Source organism: Lagenorhynchus albirostris, chromosome 2 (genome assembly GCF_949774975.1).
Source record: "Lagenorhynchus albirostris chromosome 2, mLagAlb1.1, whole genome shotgun sequence".
Lineage (NCBI taxonomy): Eukaryota > Metazoa > Chordata > Mammalia > Artiodactyla > Delphinidae > Lagenorhynchus > Lagenorhynchus albirostris.
Window position 1 is genome coordinate 47598002 of NC_083096.1, and position 17145 is coordinate 47615146.

Genomic DNA, 17145 nt, shown 5'->3' on the forward strand with positions numbered 1-17145 from the left:
GGATGGAAACTCCGGGCTGTCAAACCCACTGTTCTTTCTTTCCAGGTCAGTCTACTAAGTCATCAATCTTGTTTTGCATACACTTGCTCACTGGCAAAATTCCATTTAAAGAGAAGCTCAGAACATCACTAAATATAATAACAGGGTACAGTGTGCTGGAATTTGCAGAGCATTTTCCTTCCCACAGACTGTCTCTTTTCTTTCTTTTAACCATCTTGAAAAATAGGGCAGGTGTGTTCATTTGTGTTTTACAGATGAGGAAATGGAAATAAATGCAAAGCTTTTGATTATGTTAGTAATCAGGCAGCTAGTAAGGGCAGCTAGTATCACGGAGCTAGTTAACGGCAGAGTTAGGAGCAGAGGCCCTTTCTTCTGGCTCCACATCCCGTGCTTCTCGGGTCCTCTCTGCAAATCTCATGGGCCTACACCTTTAGCTGCTACTTTTTTCCATGTCCCCTCTGATGTTCCTTGTGCGAAGTCAAGCAGGCTTATTACAAATTAAATATCTGGATGCTTGAACTGATGAACAGGAAATGAGGCTGCTAATGCTCAGAGGAATGGAATCGAGATGCATTTTTTTAGCAGAATTTTGGGCCAAGTGGCCTCTTTCTGTCCTTCCTTTCCCTGTGTCCTTCCAGTCTCCATGGAAACCCCAAATCAATGTGGCATATGTTGATTCATGTTTCTACTGTTACTAGGAAGCTACATACTGGAAATTGCTTTTAAAAGATTTGTGGAAAAGCTTTAGCATGCTCACCAGAATTCAAATCTAATATCAAAATGACTTTTTTAAAAAGCTTTTAATGTGGTCCTATCCTAGGTGGTATGTTGATTCAATAAGCACACAGGGGGCATTTGGCAATAAACCTCCTCTTCCACTGTCGTGGCTTTTAAAAATATTGTATTGCAGGCTATAATTCCCTTTATCTTCAATGTAATTACATTTCTGTGGCCTGTGTGACAGTGGCAGGTGTCCTTTTGCTCTTGATTAATTCCACTCTGCCCTGACCAGGCTGTTGGGAACAATAGTTTGCAGATGCTGTAGGTACCTGTGCTGCTGCCCCTGGGTGTCATTAGCATTAGACTGACTTCCGTCTTGACCTGGAGACTGCAGAAGTCTGGTGTGTTTCTGCCATAAGGAATCCTTGGTGATTTTCCACATTTTCTCATGCACTCAAAATCAAATACAGCTGACATTTATTAAACACCTGCTCCATACAAGGCAATGAGAATTTATAGCAAGGGGAGTAAGTCAGAGAGCCTGTCTGTGCGGAGCACACAGTCATTTGGGAGCATCTGAAAACATAAATCACGAGGATAAACTACAGGCTGTGATGCAGGCTGTCAGAGAATCACACAGCACAGCGGTGGTGTTGGGATGGGGGGATTCCTCCTGATTGAGGAAGTTCTGGAAAAGCTTTGGAAAGGAGAAATTTTAGCTTGGAGGTATTGGGTTTTGAGAAGGAGCTAGGAGTTAAGAAGCAGACCCAGGGTGGGGACATTCGGGGCAGAGAGACCAGCAGAGGAATCAGGTGTGTGCTTGCGTGCATGCGTATGTCTGTGTGTGTGTGTGTGTGTGTGTGTGTGCACGCACACGCGCGTGTGTACAATGGGATATGAGACTGGATAGGTAAATGGGACCAAATTATTGGACCATCAGGCCGGACAGAGAGCTACAACAGAGCCCGTCAAAGACTATTATACTGATGACCTGCTTTATGGTATCTATTCAGTGGGTAACCCTCATGGAATTGGAGTGTACCAGGACGTTTGTGGGGAATGCGGGTGATGAAACGGGGGCAGGAAGATCAGTTAGTGAGGAGTGGGTGGAAGGGCATGCATTGTACTGGGTGCTGATAACCTCTGACATGGCAGTGTCAACGGATGGGAGAGGATGAAACTGAGAAATATATCAGAAATACAATGACAAGGTTTAAAAACCAATTCAGGGCTTCCCTGGTGGCGCAGTGGTTGAGAGTCCGCCTGCCGATGCAGGGGACACGGGTTCATGCCCCGGTCCGGGAAGATCCCACATGGCGCGGAGTGGCTGGGCCCGTGAGCCATGGCCGCTGAGCCTTTGAGTCCGGAGCCTGTGCTCCGCAGCGGGAGAGGCCACAACAGTGAGAGGCCCGTGTACCGCAAAAAAAAAAAAAAAAAAAATTCAGCAAGGGGAATGGAGGAAAAGAAACCCAAAATACCTGCACTTGTTACCCTGAGGGGCTAGAACAGAGTGACGTCATGAACACTTGGAGGGGAAGGTGGTTGTTTTGGGGGCAGTCGAGTCTGTGGGGTCTGAGAGGGGTGGGGCTGTCTAGAAGACCTCTGGAAAAGCAGCGTGCAGCTCAAGAGAGGCAGGACCAAAGCACTGATTCTGGAGAGAAGCCGTGGCCGGTGCCTGAGAGGACTGGGTGTCCCAGAGCAAAAGCAGAGGGGGATAAGCAACAAGGTACAGGGCAGCCCGTGATGCCAGAGCAGGGCTTATCATGACTGTTTTCCTGGGAAAAACCATGTGTCTCGAACAGCGGCAATGTTCTGCGCCCAGTCTTCAGCCAGTAACTCAGGAGCAGTAACCAGAGAAGGATCCAGAGCTCTGCATCCCTGGACCAGAGTCCAAATAGCGAGTGCCTTTCTCATTAGCCCTCCAACCTGCTTGCCTTTTCCTGTCTCTCTCCTTCAGGAAAGAAGACCATGCCAGGATGCTTACCCCTTTGGTCCTGCTTAATATCACGCCCCTCCCCGACCCCAGTTGTTCTTTATGTACCTGCCTCTATAGGAAGGAAGATTAAGTTAGAGTCCTCCCTTGAGAGGGGCCTGTACTAGGTCTGTGCTGCTCAAACTGGGTGCTGTGTGCTTACATCTTGGTGTTTAGGAGAGTTTGGGTAAAAAAAAAAAAAGTTTGGAATGCTTTTAATTTTCTTTTTACTCATGCTAGAGGCATGTCCACACACTCTCAACCCTCTGCTCTTTACATTCCTGTTCTTTCTTTTTTTTGGCTGTACACGGGCCTCTCACCGCCGTGGCCTCTCCCATTGCGGAGCACAGGCTCCGGACGCGCAGGCTCAGCGGCCATGGCTCACGGGCCCAGCCGCTCCGTGGCATGTGGGATCTTCCCGGACCGGGGCACGAATCCAGGTCCCCTGCGTTGGCAGGCGGACTCCCAACCACTGCGCCACCAGGGAAGCCCTGTTCTTTCTTTTAAAGCTTTATTCGTGATGATATCTTTCCTTAAACATTTGGGTTGGCCTATGGACTTCCTGGTTAATATTGAGCAGCTTCTGCTTGAGACTTGGGCCCATCTGCAGCCCTGCCCTGTCTCCTTGGTGCCTTTAAAATCCTGGATACAGGACTGGGCAGCTTAAGACTTGGAAGAGTCCCTCATCCTATCATTTCAGTGCCGGTAGAGGTCCCACGATGACGCTGCCTTTGTGTTAAGGCGAGAGGTGGAACAGAGGCTGGAGGTATGGAGTTTGGTATCGGACACCAGCTCTGCCACTTATAAATGACTTGTCTCTTTTCCCATCTGTAAAGTAGGGATGATAAAGATGCTGGCCTTGTAGGTTTGTTGTGCGAGTTAAATAAGATAATGAAGTGCGATGTTTAGCACAGTGTCTGGCACGTACTAAGTGCTCATTATACATTGGCCCTGGGCAGAGAATCCAGGGGGGACCCACCTTATAATAGAAGCTTATCTTGGATTAGCGAAGTGGTTACCAGTGGGCTTTTATTCTCCAGTTTATCTGTGTACCTCTTCCTTATGGTGCAGTACACCAGGAAAATGCCCAGAAGTGAAGGATTCTCTTTATGCTTCAATTCTAAACCCCAGCTAACCTCAGCGTTCAAGACAGGAATTCTGAGGAATGGAAAACATTTCTTTCGCATCTCCTTTTATAATGCTAAGCTCCTTTTGCCTAACAGAGGGGCACCGTGGACATTTTCAGAGAGAGACAATGAGTGACTGTAGAGGCAGCATCAGAATTTTTATTTCCTCCTGTCTTCAGGCAATGTGTGCTTGCAGCAGAATCAGTGCACTGTGAGAGTACAGGTCATGCACCAATAGGTCTGCCAGGAAAGACTGGGTCCAGGTGTGACATAGTAGAAAAAGCTCTGCTCTAAGTCATAAGAAAACAAATTCTGGTCCTTGAGCTGCCTCTGACGTGTTGTGTCACTTTGAAAAAGGCAGGTCACCTTTTCTACCCTCAGTTCTCTGATCTGTGACACAGGGATAATAATACTCTCTCTGACTATGGCACGGGGCTGTCCAGTGACAATACATGACAATGCTTTCTACATTGTAAAAGGTTCAACAAATGGAATCTAGTATCTTTATTAGAAAAGCATCACTTTCCATAGAGATGTCTGCTGCCTCTAGCAAATGCTGCCTTCTGGGTTTCAGAAATGATTTGCCGCAAAGTCTAGGTACCTTTGGAGCTAGGTCCTGGGCGGGAGCAAGAGGCTGTGTCTTAGAGACCTACAGCGGAATGGGGAGAAGGTAGGTAAGCTTTATCGCAGGGCAGCGGTTTGTAAACTTTAGCATGCATTGGGATCACCCGGAAGGCTGAACCCATCCCCAGAGTTTCCAATTCTGTAGGTCTGGGGGTGGGGCCTGAGACTTTACATTTCTAACACATTCCCGGGTGAGGCTGACGCTGCCAGTCCAGGGACCACACTTGGAGAACCACTGTACTAGGGCAAGCAGGAAGAGAGAGTCCTCCTTCTGGAACTGAACCGGGCAGTGTGAAGATCCATGTGGGTAAGGTGATTTGGAAGAAAAAAATGCAGAAGACAGAAAAATAGAGACAACATGCAGATTGGGCAGAACAAAGGGAAAAGTCTCATTCCGTAACAAATGCAGGTAGGGGGAAGTTGCTAGGTGATGGATGAGGGAGAGAGGTGCATTTCCATTGTAGGGAAACCCAGGTGAGAGGCAGGAGCATCGATGTGGAAATACATGTGTCTGGGGAGGTGGAGATTTCTCATTAAGAAGTGAGGAGTGGTGTGGTGGGTGCTGGGGAGCGGGCCGGGCTGGGAGAGGAGTGCCACTGCAGAGTGAGAGGGACAGCTGAGATGTGGCAGAGCGGGGTAATTTCAGGGCTGTGTGGTCTGGCTCGGTAGTGCAGCACAATAGACATGGGGAGGAAGGGGGTGGAATCTGTATGTGTGACCTGCCCCGTGGCTTTCTTGCTGTCTGCATTTATCACATCACGTCACACCCAACAAGACAGCCCCCTCCTCCTGGTTCATTAGGAGATCTGATTCGGCTTGGCTTCTGCTGTCAGCAGCTGTCTGAGGCAAGATCTTTATCCTCCCTGCTCCCTGAGCAGCAGCCAGCCTTCAGCCGGCAGCAGAGCTTATGAGAAGAGGCCCCCTGGACCCTTGATGTTCAGCGTACTGGTGGCGGGAAAGAGTTAATACCTCTGGCTTCGTTGCCCCCTGGGCAGCCTCTGGGTGCAGAGGAGGGCAGCTCTGGGCTGTGGGGACTTCCCCCTGAGCTGCTGAGCTACGGCCAGAGGAGCAGGGAAGCACTTAGTGAGGCTGAAGACGAAAGTGCGGGAGGAGTGCCAGGCGAGCTCTGCTCAGGGGCACCTCCTGTATCCTGCCAATGAGGATGGGCGTGCAGACTGTGCCTGGGAGCTGAGCCGCCGCCCGCTGGGTGTAGGCTGCTTCAGTATTTACCGAATGTGACAAGCAGAGAGAAGAGCTTTCGGTGGGGCCGCTTGCTGCCCGGCTCAAGTGGTGGGAGGTGTGCTGTGCACGTATGCAATGTGAATATGTGTGTTTGTGTGCGTGTGTGTGTGCGTGTGCAAGTGTGCCTCTGTGTTCATGCACACATGCCCTTCACCCGCCAAGGATTTGATTGCTAAGAGAAAGATCTACTCTTTCCCCAGAGCTCCTTACCCGCAACCTTTCTGACTATCCCGTTGGCAAAGACCCGCAGGCCATGAGGACTGGTCAAAGACGGTGAGTGTTGCTTTGGCTTCTCTCTTTCCTCTCCGGGTGCCCGTGTGGGCTGATTGCATTATCCATATTTAATTAACCTGTCTCTCCATGCATATTGATTGCTTTCTTCCCGCTGAGGCTCTTAGTTTCTCTTCCCCTCTTTATCAATCTTTGCTCTTTGCTTTTAACCATTTTTTTCCCTTGCGTATCCTCGCTTTCCAATATGTCCCATCCTGTCTGCCCCAGAGTCACCTGTAACTTGATGCCCACTTATTAGGGCACAGGTAGCATGGTGCCAGCATGCCCTCTGCCTTCCTGGGCTCTGAGTAACCCCGAACTCTGTCCCCTAGAAGTCGAGGGCCAAATGGGATAAGAGCCCCTAGGTGCTGGGATGAATGAGAAAGGTGGGGTCAGAGTATCTTGCAGATTCTTACTTAATCGACTCTAAGTTAATATAAGGGGTGGTGGAAGGGCTGAGGGGCATTGATGGCCAGTGCTGGGTTTGGAAGAGAGAGAGGCAGACATCTCAGCAGCTCTGGGAAGCCAGCGCGGACTAGCAGTGGGATGGGAAAAGCGACAAGGCAGTGACAGGAGACCAGGTGATAACTGCCCCAGGTGACCTTGCCTGCTGTGAATGTGGGTGGTAGCCCCTGGTTCTGCTGAGCCCCAAGGTAATAGAGGAGGCTTCCCCCTCCTCTGGGGCTATATCCCACAGGTCAGAGAAAACGAGGCTAAGGTACCCCAAACAATGATTTCTAGAGACCCTTACAGCTGTAAAGGGCTTTGATTTCCCGACTTCTGGGCAAGCAGGTGTATGCACGGTTAGGACGAAGATTGAGGAAATGTCCTTGCTGTCAGGGAACACAGCCCTGGCTCGGTCTCCCAGAGATGAGCCTTTACACGAAGTCTAACTAAATTTTTTTTCCCAGTTTTAAGAAAGCAATCTTTTAATTTGATTGATTATAGTATTATTAGAGGAGGTTTTTTTCAAAAGTATTTGTGAAATGTTCTAGGTAATATCAAAATAATGTCACCTGCATAGATCATGTGGGAACCTGATCTATCTAAATTAAGTTTCTTTTAAAATAGATTCTATGTTTGGTGTCACGGTTCCCCAGGGGAACCCTTTATTGATGGGCTGCTCTCCTCATGTGTTTCTTCCTATCAGTTTCTTCTGTGGGAACAAAGGGTTTGATGCTCTGAGAATGGGACCCTCAGGAGAGACAGATTATTAGTCTATCAGGCCTCCACCTCAAGACCCCCTGTCCCCGATGCCCTTCCTGCTTCGGGTCGGGAACAGGCCAGTCTGCAGAATGTGGAAGGTCAGGCAGCCTCCATATGGGCAGGAAAGAGTGACTTGCATATTCATTTCTTCAGCCTGTGCCTGTGATCCCCGCAAAGGAGCAAACCTGAGTGGTGACAGTGCGTGACAAGCCTCCCTTGGAGTTCTTCCAACCTTCCTCCCGCTCACGCCCTCCCCAGGCACCGGCACTCCCACCTCTGGGACACGTTCCCTTGGAGGGAGGTGAGAAGCAGCCAATCAAAGGATTCTGGAGCAAGTGCTGACCACTCCGCCCCCACCCAGGGCTGGCTGGTCACTTGGGTCCCACTCGAGTAAGACACAGAGAACTGTAATTTTTGGCTTGCCACGCCTGTGCTTTCCTCCCCGGGGGCTCGTGTCCCACTTTACGCTGATGGCCAGTGGCTGGGGAAGCAGGACCTCCTGACCAACAGGCAGCAATGTGAAGCCACCCAACAACTGGTCCTCGTTCACCCCCGGTTGGTCACCCTTGCTCAGGACCAGCAGACATTCGTGGGGAACGGGGGTGTGTGTGTGTGGGCGGGGGAGGTATTCCGTTGGCAGAAAGTCACCTGCGAGGACTTGTAGTGCAGTCAGATAAGAGAGGGGGCCCGCTCTTACAGCAGATTCTTTGATTTTAGGTGAGAGGACGTGAAAGGGTAAATCCCTGTGCCCCGCAGTCTTATCTCCCGCCCTGACGTCCCTGCACACCAGCCAGAGGGTTAACCGTAAGCGGGTGCCTGTATGGCCGCTTTACTGATGCCACGCAGGTAACTGATGCTAACCTCTCTTCTCGTCTCTGCCACTTTCCTCTTCCTCTGCCTTCCCACCTCCCCTGCTGTCTGAGCCTGCTCCAAGCCTCCTAATGCCGTGGGTGGGCCACTGGCGTCCGTCCCCCAGGCCTCCTGTGTGGACGGCGCTGTCCTTCCCCGGGTGCTCCTTGCAAAGTTGGGGCCTTGCAAGCAGCATCTGCAAGGCCCTCCCGTACTCTGCCGGGACTTATGGGGTGGGACTGTGCATGAGTGTGCATTGAGCCATTTAGGGGTCTCTGAGTTTCCGGGGTAGAGAAGAAAGATGAGGGCAAGTCTAGTCTTTTTCTTAAGTGACCTTAACCTTTGACTCTTGCTTCTACTCCTATTATTTCAGGCCTATCTAAAAGGTTAAGTCTCAGACAAGATGGAAAATAGAATTATTTTGCCCCAAAGAATATTTTGTGGAAGATTTTTGCAAACTATCTGGGAGACTTACTGCTGTCTTGGTAACAAGTAGCACACTTTACCCTGATCCCTGCTAAACCATGGCTTGCATGGATGTGCCGTGTTTTGAAATCCTCTTAGTTGATCTTTAGGGGCATCGACCTGACTCTTCAATGATTGATGTTTCTGAGGCACCAAGGGCTGAACCGACTCACTCTAAGTCGGTTCTGGCCTGTGGTGCAGCCTGGGCAGGACCTGCACTTGAATTCATGGAATGTGATGACTCAAGGGCCCTTAATCAGTTGCTCCAATAGCCTAGTGCTGGGGCCCCCCGTGATTTGTAACAGTGAGTGGACATGAGATGCTCACTGTCAAGGAAGGGAGAATGGCTGTAGCCAATATTTTGAAATGCCAGGAAGTCGATGGCTTCACAAAGCACCTGGCTGAGATGAGCGGTAGGGGCACAGATTGTGCAGAAGAGGAGATATTTCTGAAAACTTGAATGTTCTGGCCTTAAAAGACTCCTCAGAGATGGACTGTGGAGTCCAAGTGTCGTCCATCCCCGCCAAATGTAATACCATCCCCGTAGACATTTGTTGGATAAGATTTCTGTGAACAATTCCCAGGGTCAGGGATGAAAACCCATTTGAAGTAAAAGAAAGAGCTTGAATTGGATCTAACATCTCTGCTCAGGTCCAGGATTTGAGAAAATGAGGAAGGGAAAGCCAGGCTGGAAGAACTTCCTTTCAACAAAGAGAATGACATCTTCTAGGATAATTTCCATGGCAAACTGTTACCAGTGTGCATGTGGCAGGCCCCTGTTATCAGTCACTCTTAAGTCCTGATCATCCCAGACCCCTCCCTCTTAGCTTTACCCTCCATCTGAGGAGTTGCCATGGTTAAAGGCCAGGGGTCAGTAAACTTATTCTGTCAAGAGCCAGGGAGTAAATATTTTTGACTTCATGGGCCGTACAGTGTGTGTTGCAACCACCCAACTCTGCCCTTGTGTTCAAAAACAGCTTTAGACAATATATAAACAAATGGGGTGTTGCATTCCAATAAAACTTTATTTACACAAACATGTATCTTGCAGGGCTGTAGTTTGCCAATCTCGGTGAAAGGTAAAAGTGGCCTAATATTGAGAGTCAGAAAGAGACATTAGCACACTTTCTCATTGGATCTGCCACAACAAATAACTACTAAGTGTCTGGTCCTTAGGAAAATAAAAAATATGAGAAATTTAAGCATGCATGTTACAATTTTAAATATGTTGATCGAGATCAACCAAAATATAAGTAGGTGTATGAGAGCTTAGTTAGGTGAAGGTGCTGACAAGGGGCACCCTGGTTCTTAATTGCTGATTGTACCCACAGCCTCTCCCCACCCGTAGGCATCAGTCCTCACCGGTCTGTAGCCATTCCTGTATATCCTCAGGTTTGTGGGATCGGTGGGAAGGACCTGAGGTAGAACTGACCTGCCCTGAAGCCCCATACTTTGTCTGTGCTCTGAGATTCTATGACATGCATCCCTGTATCATGCAGTCATCCCTCTGCTCTCCATATGGGTACCACTGGGGCTCTGTAATCAGGATTTACTGCTGCTGCTACTGCTACTTTGCCCTCCTAGTGGGAGAGCAAAATGTGGATTGTTATTATGTCATCGCTGTATTTCCTTTCCCCACAGAGAATCCTAATTTAGAAATTCTTCCAAGCTAACGACCTTCATTGACTTACCATCAACTTGCATGTCAGCTTTAAAAAGCATTAAGCCTCCAGGGGTAGGGGACCTATTACTATTCCGGTAGTCAAGATGGGGAGTGAGTATTGCCCTTGATCCTCTAGGTGTTTCTTCTCTTGTTGATGAGATCTTCAGGGGCCACCTGGGGAAGAGGGGAGGGGGCAGTGCTGGCTCCTGCCACAGCAACCCCAGGGGCGCTTTATGGGGCTGACAGTTATTATTATGACAGTTCCCCATCCTTCTGCCCCTGTGCTTGTTGCAGGAACAAAGGGATGAGGACTCGACTGGGATGCCTGTCTCACAAGTCCGACTCGTGTAGTGATTTCACAGCTATTCTTCCCGACAAACCTAACCGTGCTCTAAAGTGAGTAATACGGCCACACAGCGTTCCCGGGGTGCCGACCATGGGATGCCCACTGTGGGACTATACAGCCTCGTCTTCTCTGGTAGATGGCTGAACAGATGAGCCGAGTGACAAGAATTTCCTGCCTCTCGGCAGCTCTTTTTATATCTCTGAACATGAATGAAAAAATGTTATATTCCTTTTCGAAGTGTATGGCTTAACGATCTCAGAATAGGGACCCTCCTTTTCCTCCTAAGAAAACCATACCATGCAGCTCCCTTATAAAGCTGCAGTGTAGGATACTTCTTGGTTCTATTGAGTTGTCAATCTGAGTTTCTCAGTTTGGAAACAAATTACTCAACTCTACTCTAACATTCTGCTTAGGTTCAGAGAATCTGGATTCAGTGCCTATACTGTGTTAAATGATGTCACAGATGGTACCTCATTTAACCCTCCCAGGGCTCTGTGATGGGTGCCGTTATTCCCATTACAGATGTGAGGAAACTAAGGTGACAGTAAGAGGTGGAGTCAGGAGGTCAGCCTAACTTTTTCTAAGTCCAGTTTCTTTCCATTGTTACTGTGACATGTTAATTAATTCATTAATTAACTAGAAGTATAGTTGGTTTACAGCGACATCTTTATTTTTATTTTTTTAGATTTTTTTTTTTTTTTTGGCTTGTGGGATCTTAGATCCCTGACCAGGAATTGAACCTGGGCCCTCAGCAGTGAAAGCGTAGATTGCCAGGGAATTCCCCATACAGTGACATCTTTAAATGATGCACTTTCTTAGTTTTGCTTTTTAGACTGAAAGCCAACATATTAAACTTACAGAATTCCAATCCTGAGATTTTTCCATCAGCTCCTTAAGAACATATACATTTATAGCGACAGAATTGTAGGAATCCAGGTATGATCTTCATTTGCCCTCCATTGTTTTGATTTATTCTCCTGAGCAAATCTCAGTGGTGGCTGAAGGAGAGGAGGTCGTTCCAGAAATATTCAAGACAGACGTTTCTTCTTTCCTAGGAGACTATCCACGGAAGAAGCTACGAGGTGGGCAGATTCCTTTGATGTGCTTCTCTCCCATAAGTGTGAGTAGAATTCAGGTTTCATCATGTCTCGGCAAATCATTCATTTTGTAAAAGAGGCACGAAATACCTGCCATGATCCAGGTACCGTGCCTGGTGTCCAAGACAGCTCCAGTCTCTGACCTCACAGGGCCTCCTGGCTAGAAGGCCCATAGACAAGAAAACATAATTTAAATGCAGTGGGAAGAGGGCCCTTATTTTGTTTTCTGAGCTGAAAGGATGGTCCCAAGGAGCCTTTACGTTCTCAGCAACTTTAACAAGAAAGAATTTGTCTTAGGGGGTTGCAGTGATGTGCTCGATGGGAATGACAGTCTAGATGCCATCCAAAGCTTGTTTTATAAACTGAGATGACCTCGCCCCAAGTCACTTGAGAGCCTCAGGTTACTCATCAGTCAAATGAATATTCTGTGCATTTTGTTATTGACTTGGGTTGGCAGAGTTTTGAGTTTTCTTGTCCCTCCTTATTTGGGGGGTTTACTACCCCAGCTGTACTATACCCCTCAACTTCCGACCGGGTACGAGTTTTATTGTACACACGTCTGCTATCCCTCCTCTTCCGTTTTCCCCTTTCCTCACCTTGTATGCCTTCTGTTTCCCACAAAGGCAAAAAGAGTTGTGCCTTATGCAGCGTGGGAAGGGCATTTTGATGGCGGCCAGACTTTTCAGCTCTTGTTTTTTTCTTATCATAAGCAAGTCCGAGTTCATTGGGCTTTACATCCTAGTGGCATGAAAAACATGGGAGTGGGAGAATAGGAGTAAGGAAGTGCGTTTTGAAGAGAAAAGAAGGTTTTACACAGACATTCAGTGTTCCCCATAAATTCATCTTGCTAATATTAGAAGTCCTGATTGATCTGGGAGCAGAAGGGCTTCTTTTAGTTTAGAGCATTGTTTCCACTTACTTGGGGGACATCATTTTGATACAACAAAGTGAAGGGCGTTGGCTGGTACTCACGCTTGTGTTCTCGATTTTGACCCAGCTCGGCTACCAGATAGTTGACGGCCTGATGGAGTCCCTCAGTCTTCAGAAAATGTCTTCAGAAGTGATTTTGCTTTCATCTGGATGAGCAGTCCCCTCTTACTATGCCCCTCATCCTAGTACTAATTAACGAATGCTTTTGACTAGATTTTAAAACGAAATGCAAAATTTAAGAATAAGCACATATTGTAGCAAGTGATTTTGTGAGACAAATAGTCATTTTCGTGTTCTGTGGATTACACTTAGGAAAGAAAATAAAGCAGAAGAGATACAGCACATATGACATATGGCTAGACCCCCAAACAGCAAACTTCTGTGGCGAATCTGCCGAGGTAATGGAATATGTACGATAGTACTTAGGATTTGATAGTTGTTTTTTATGGGGCGATTCTGACTTATTTTCTGGAATCACATTAGGCTAAATAAGTGTCATTATCAAGTTACACCTTCTTTTCTGGCTGGATTTGATTCAAGGTCATCTTGAAGTTTGATTTCTATTTCAGCCTCATGATTGACTCAGTTTAAGTCACTGAGGCCGTTTCCTCATTCTTAAATGGGGATGGAAATACCTGTGTGCTACCTGTCACCTGGGTGTGAGAATCTTCATGAGAGGACAACTTTAGATGATTTTGGGTTCTCTATGCAAAGGTGTTTTGTAAGAATATGGTGGAATTTTTCAAAAATGTTGCTTGTATTTCTCAAATGAAAAATAACTGTGACTTGAGAATAAAATTGCAAGTTTCGCTGCCAACGATTAACGTGAAGCCTCTATAGACAGAGTTTATGATGGTAAAATTAGTGGATGGAAGCTTACGGTATGTTTGGATTGCTGCAGTGGCAAGACCGGTGATTTAGAGGTTTAACTGTATTTGTTTGACTCAATGACTTTTAGAGCTAAAGACACTTGGTTCTGCTTCTATCAGGGGTGCTTTGGGTTTCCAGGAATGCAATCACAATTTTCTGAGCTGGGGATTCCACTAAGGGGTGTTACAAGCCAACACCAGATTGCTTTGCTTCTTTGTAAAAAAAAAAAAACAGTACAGAAATAAGCTTTTTGAACTTTGAAGTTCTGTGCTCCTTCTTGGAGTCTGATGTTCGTTTTTATTTCTGTTTAGTACGGAAATAAAAAGCCAACGGAGTGAATGTCTTTGAGAAGCAAGGGGCTTTTATTCAGGGGCCTCTGGCAGTATTGCAAAGTTCCCGAGAAGCTGTGGAGGGCCAGAGCCCAGCCTACCTCCAAGAGTGTTGACAACTTTCTGCAAGTCTAATTAATTTGGGTTAGTACTGTGACTCAGTTGGGGCTGATTGAGCTTTTCCAAAGGGATTACACGTGTGCTGGTCTCTTACGAGGGACAGCAGTATCAGAGGTGTGCAGGGCTTTCAATTAAAACAACAAAGTGTCCTAAAAGAAAGGAGAATGACTGAGCGACTGGGCTATGGAAAAACGTGTTAGTCTAGAGCCCACTCGCTGGTAATTCTCCAGGCAGCTGTCCTCCCTGAGTTTTCTATTTTGGAAAATTCAGATAATTGTTCTTGTTCCCATTCTCAGTTTACAGAGCATCTCTGCCATCCTGCTCTGCCTGGATGTTTAGGGCACTTATTTACTCTAAAAAAGGTGTCCTGAGTCTTCATTACGGACAAAATCTATGCTAAGCAGCTGATGGGAGAGGGGCCCCAAGATGAACCAGACAGTCCTTCCCTGGTGGAGAATGCAGGTTTCTGAGGAAACAGACATAGATACAGATAACACAAGAAATAAGGCCACGTGCTAAGACTAGGGGGCCTCAAGATTTCAAATAGAATCCTGACATTCAGTGTTCCTCTTAAATGCCACCTTGTCGACGTTAGAAGTCCTCACCGATCCTGAGCAGAAGGGCTGCTTTTGGTTTAGAGCATTGTTCCATTTAATCAGGGGGTGTACTTCTGCAGAATTAGGAATGCTGACTGGTAGTCAGACCTCTCGATTTTGACCCAGCTCTGCTGCTAAATAGCTGGGCAGCCCTGATGGAATCCTTCAGTGTCTTGGAAAATCTGTTTCCTCATCTCTACAGTGAAGGAGCTGGATCCAGGGGGCTGGATTGAGCTCTGCCCTATTGTTCTAGGATGCTATCTGTAGCAACCACCAGGATTGGCAGTCACTAGTCACCTACGGCAGGTGGTTTGAGTCCATGCTGCCTGCAGGGTTATGTAAAACTGCTTGAGAGCTGAAATGGCTTGAGCAACCAGATGAGAGGCGAAGGTACCTGTGTTATGAAGCTTTCTCCTCTCCTTGGCAGGATCCCACTGGGAAGGGATGCACCTCGCGGGTTCAAATCTCAGGGAAAAAAGAAAGCAACTTTTACTATTTTTTAGAATAAAAAAATCTGGAACGTAAATATTTGGGGAGGATTTTATTTCCAGTTACACTTGCTTACAAGTGCAGTGCAGAGCTAAAGACGCCCCGTGGAGGTCTGGGAGATAACCACTTGCTAAGTGCTCTTTTTTTTTTTTAACCAACAAATGAAATTGAAAGTGCTGATGGCTTCATTAGATAGGGAGGGATTTCTAATGTGTGTTAATTTGGCATCTTTCTCCTGTTCATCCAGTGACAATTATAGACTTGCTGTCTGTGTTTGTGCACCTAGTCTGTCCCCAAGGGCATGTGTGCGTGCGCCCACCTCTGCAGTTCATACTCGGGAGAATGAAGGCTCTCAGCTTGTGGGAAATCTTTTCTGACAGGTTGCTGGAGAGCACAGAATTTTGTGTCTTCTGCTTTTATTCCTCATGAGGTTCAGGCATGTGCTTGTTATTTGTCCAGCTTTTAGTAGGACGTTCAGTCCTTAACTCTGAATCAATTCTCCCTCCTTCCCTCTGCCCCTCCCTCCTTTTTTTTTTTTTTTTGACGTAAAAGTTGAAATTCATTCCAGTTTTCAGGTGAAGGTGTAGACAGGGTTTCTTCCCTCTTTCTTTCAGCCTGATCCCCCACCGGGATGACAGAGCCCTTCACCCTGGGCCCCCATGTGGTCCTTAGCTTTGTTTCATTGTTTGCAGCGCATGGAGGGTCCAGGCTGACCTGTCCCTGCCAGGCCAAGGGAAGGCTAGGTTCATGGAATAGTGTAATTGAAAGCTGTTTTACATTTGCAGAGTTAGTATTCATCTCTGAGCAAAAGAGAGCAGTAAAGAAGCTTTTAGTTTTAAAAAAATTAGCCCCTTTGGGAAAATGATTGAGCTATAGAAAAATAGAATGAAGTGACCTGGGCACATAGCAACCAAGCAGAAAACCCCACACAAGCCAGCACTAAAATTATCAGCTCATGAAATTCCTCACTTGTTCATGCAAATGGTCTTTAGCTCTAGAATGTACCGTTTAATAAACAGATTTCCACCTGTCACACAGCACTCCTCACATCCCTCTGCAAGCCGAAAGGTTCTAGAACAGTGTTACTCAAAGTGGGATCCAAGGAAGGCAGCACCAGGAGCTGAGGAGCCGATGGGAGCCTGTGAGAAATGGAAATTCTTGGGTCCCATCTCGTACCTACTGAATCAGAATCTCTGGGAGTGGGGACCAGCAGTCAGTTTTTGCTCAAGCCTCCCAGTAATGTTGACATGCACTGAAGCTTGAGAAACACTGCTCTAAAACACAAGTATGGGAAACTATGAACCTGGAGCCTCCTGGCGGGGCAGGTGGTCTGTGCTTTCGAAGAAACACACTCAAGACTGTACTGCCATTCTCCAAAGTTCTCAGGCAACGCATCCCTTTAACGGGACATCGTCCATATATTGCAGAGTCCACACGTAGCAGGCGTGGTGGAGAGTGTTCACAGTAATTAAACAAATATGGCAGGTGTGCTTTCTGGATAAAGTGAGGATAAAAGTTAGAAAGAGATACTCAAATTAGAGATGGGTAGAAAAGAAACTTCTCCTCCTTGCCACCCTCTCTATATTGCTATAATTTTTATTTGCACCCAGGAACATGGATGCATTTAGCCTTTATAGAAGGAGTGACAAGAATATGTAAGGCAGCTATTAAAAGCTTGTTGAAGGGCTTCCCTGGTGGCGCAGTGGTTGAGAGTCCGCCTGCCGATGCAGGGGACATGGGTTCGTGCCCCGGTCCGGGAAGATCCCACATGCCGCAGAGTGGCTAGGCCCGTGAGCCATGGACGCTGAGCCTGCGTGTCCGGAGCCTGTGCTCTGCAACGGGAGAGGCCACAACAGTGAGAAGCCCGCGTACCGCAAAAAAAAAAAAAAAAAAAAGCTTGTTGAAGAAGAAGGTTTGAATGAAAGCATTTGGACACGCATTCTCTTGCTTACCAGCTGTGACCTTTGGTAAATTATGTAAACTCTATAACCCTCACATTCCTCATCTGTAAAAGGGAATGCTTAGACTTACCTTGTAGATTTGTTGTGACCATTAAATGTGACTACGGTTGTGAAATGCTAGGCATGGTGACTGGTACATGGTGTGGGGCTCCATGAAGGATAAATATTCTTATTATTTTTATTATAACCCAACATTAAATTCATTGAGAACACATGCATTTCATGACTTCTATATGCTAGAGACGGTGTCAGCTTCTTGATCCCATAGG

At 47.1% G+C, this 17145-nt stretch overlaps 1 protein-coding gene across 1 annotated transcript in view; it reads left to right on the top strand.

Moving 5' to 3' along the window:
• Window positions 1-17145, top strand: part of RGS8 (regulator of G protein signaling 8) — a 33986-nt gene that overhangs the window by 3572 nt on the left and 13269 nt on the right. The window contains exons 2-4 of the mRNA XM_060141835.1: window positions 5886-5958; window positions 10433-10534; window positions 11540-11604. Coding sequence (XP_059997818.1) covers window positions 5886-5958; window positions 10433-10534; window positions 11540-11604 — 240 coding nt within the window. The remainder of the gene's footprint in view (window positions 1-5885; window positions 5959-10432; window positions 10535-11539; window positions 11605-17145) is intronic.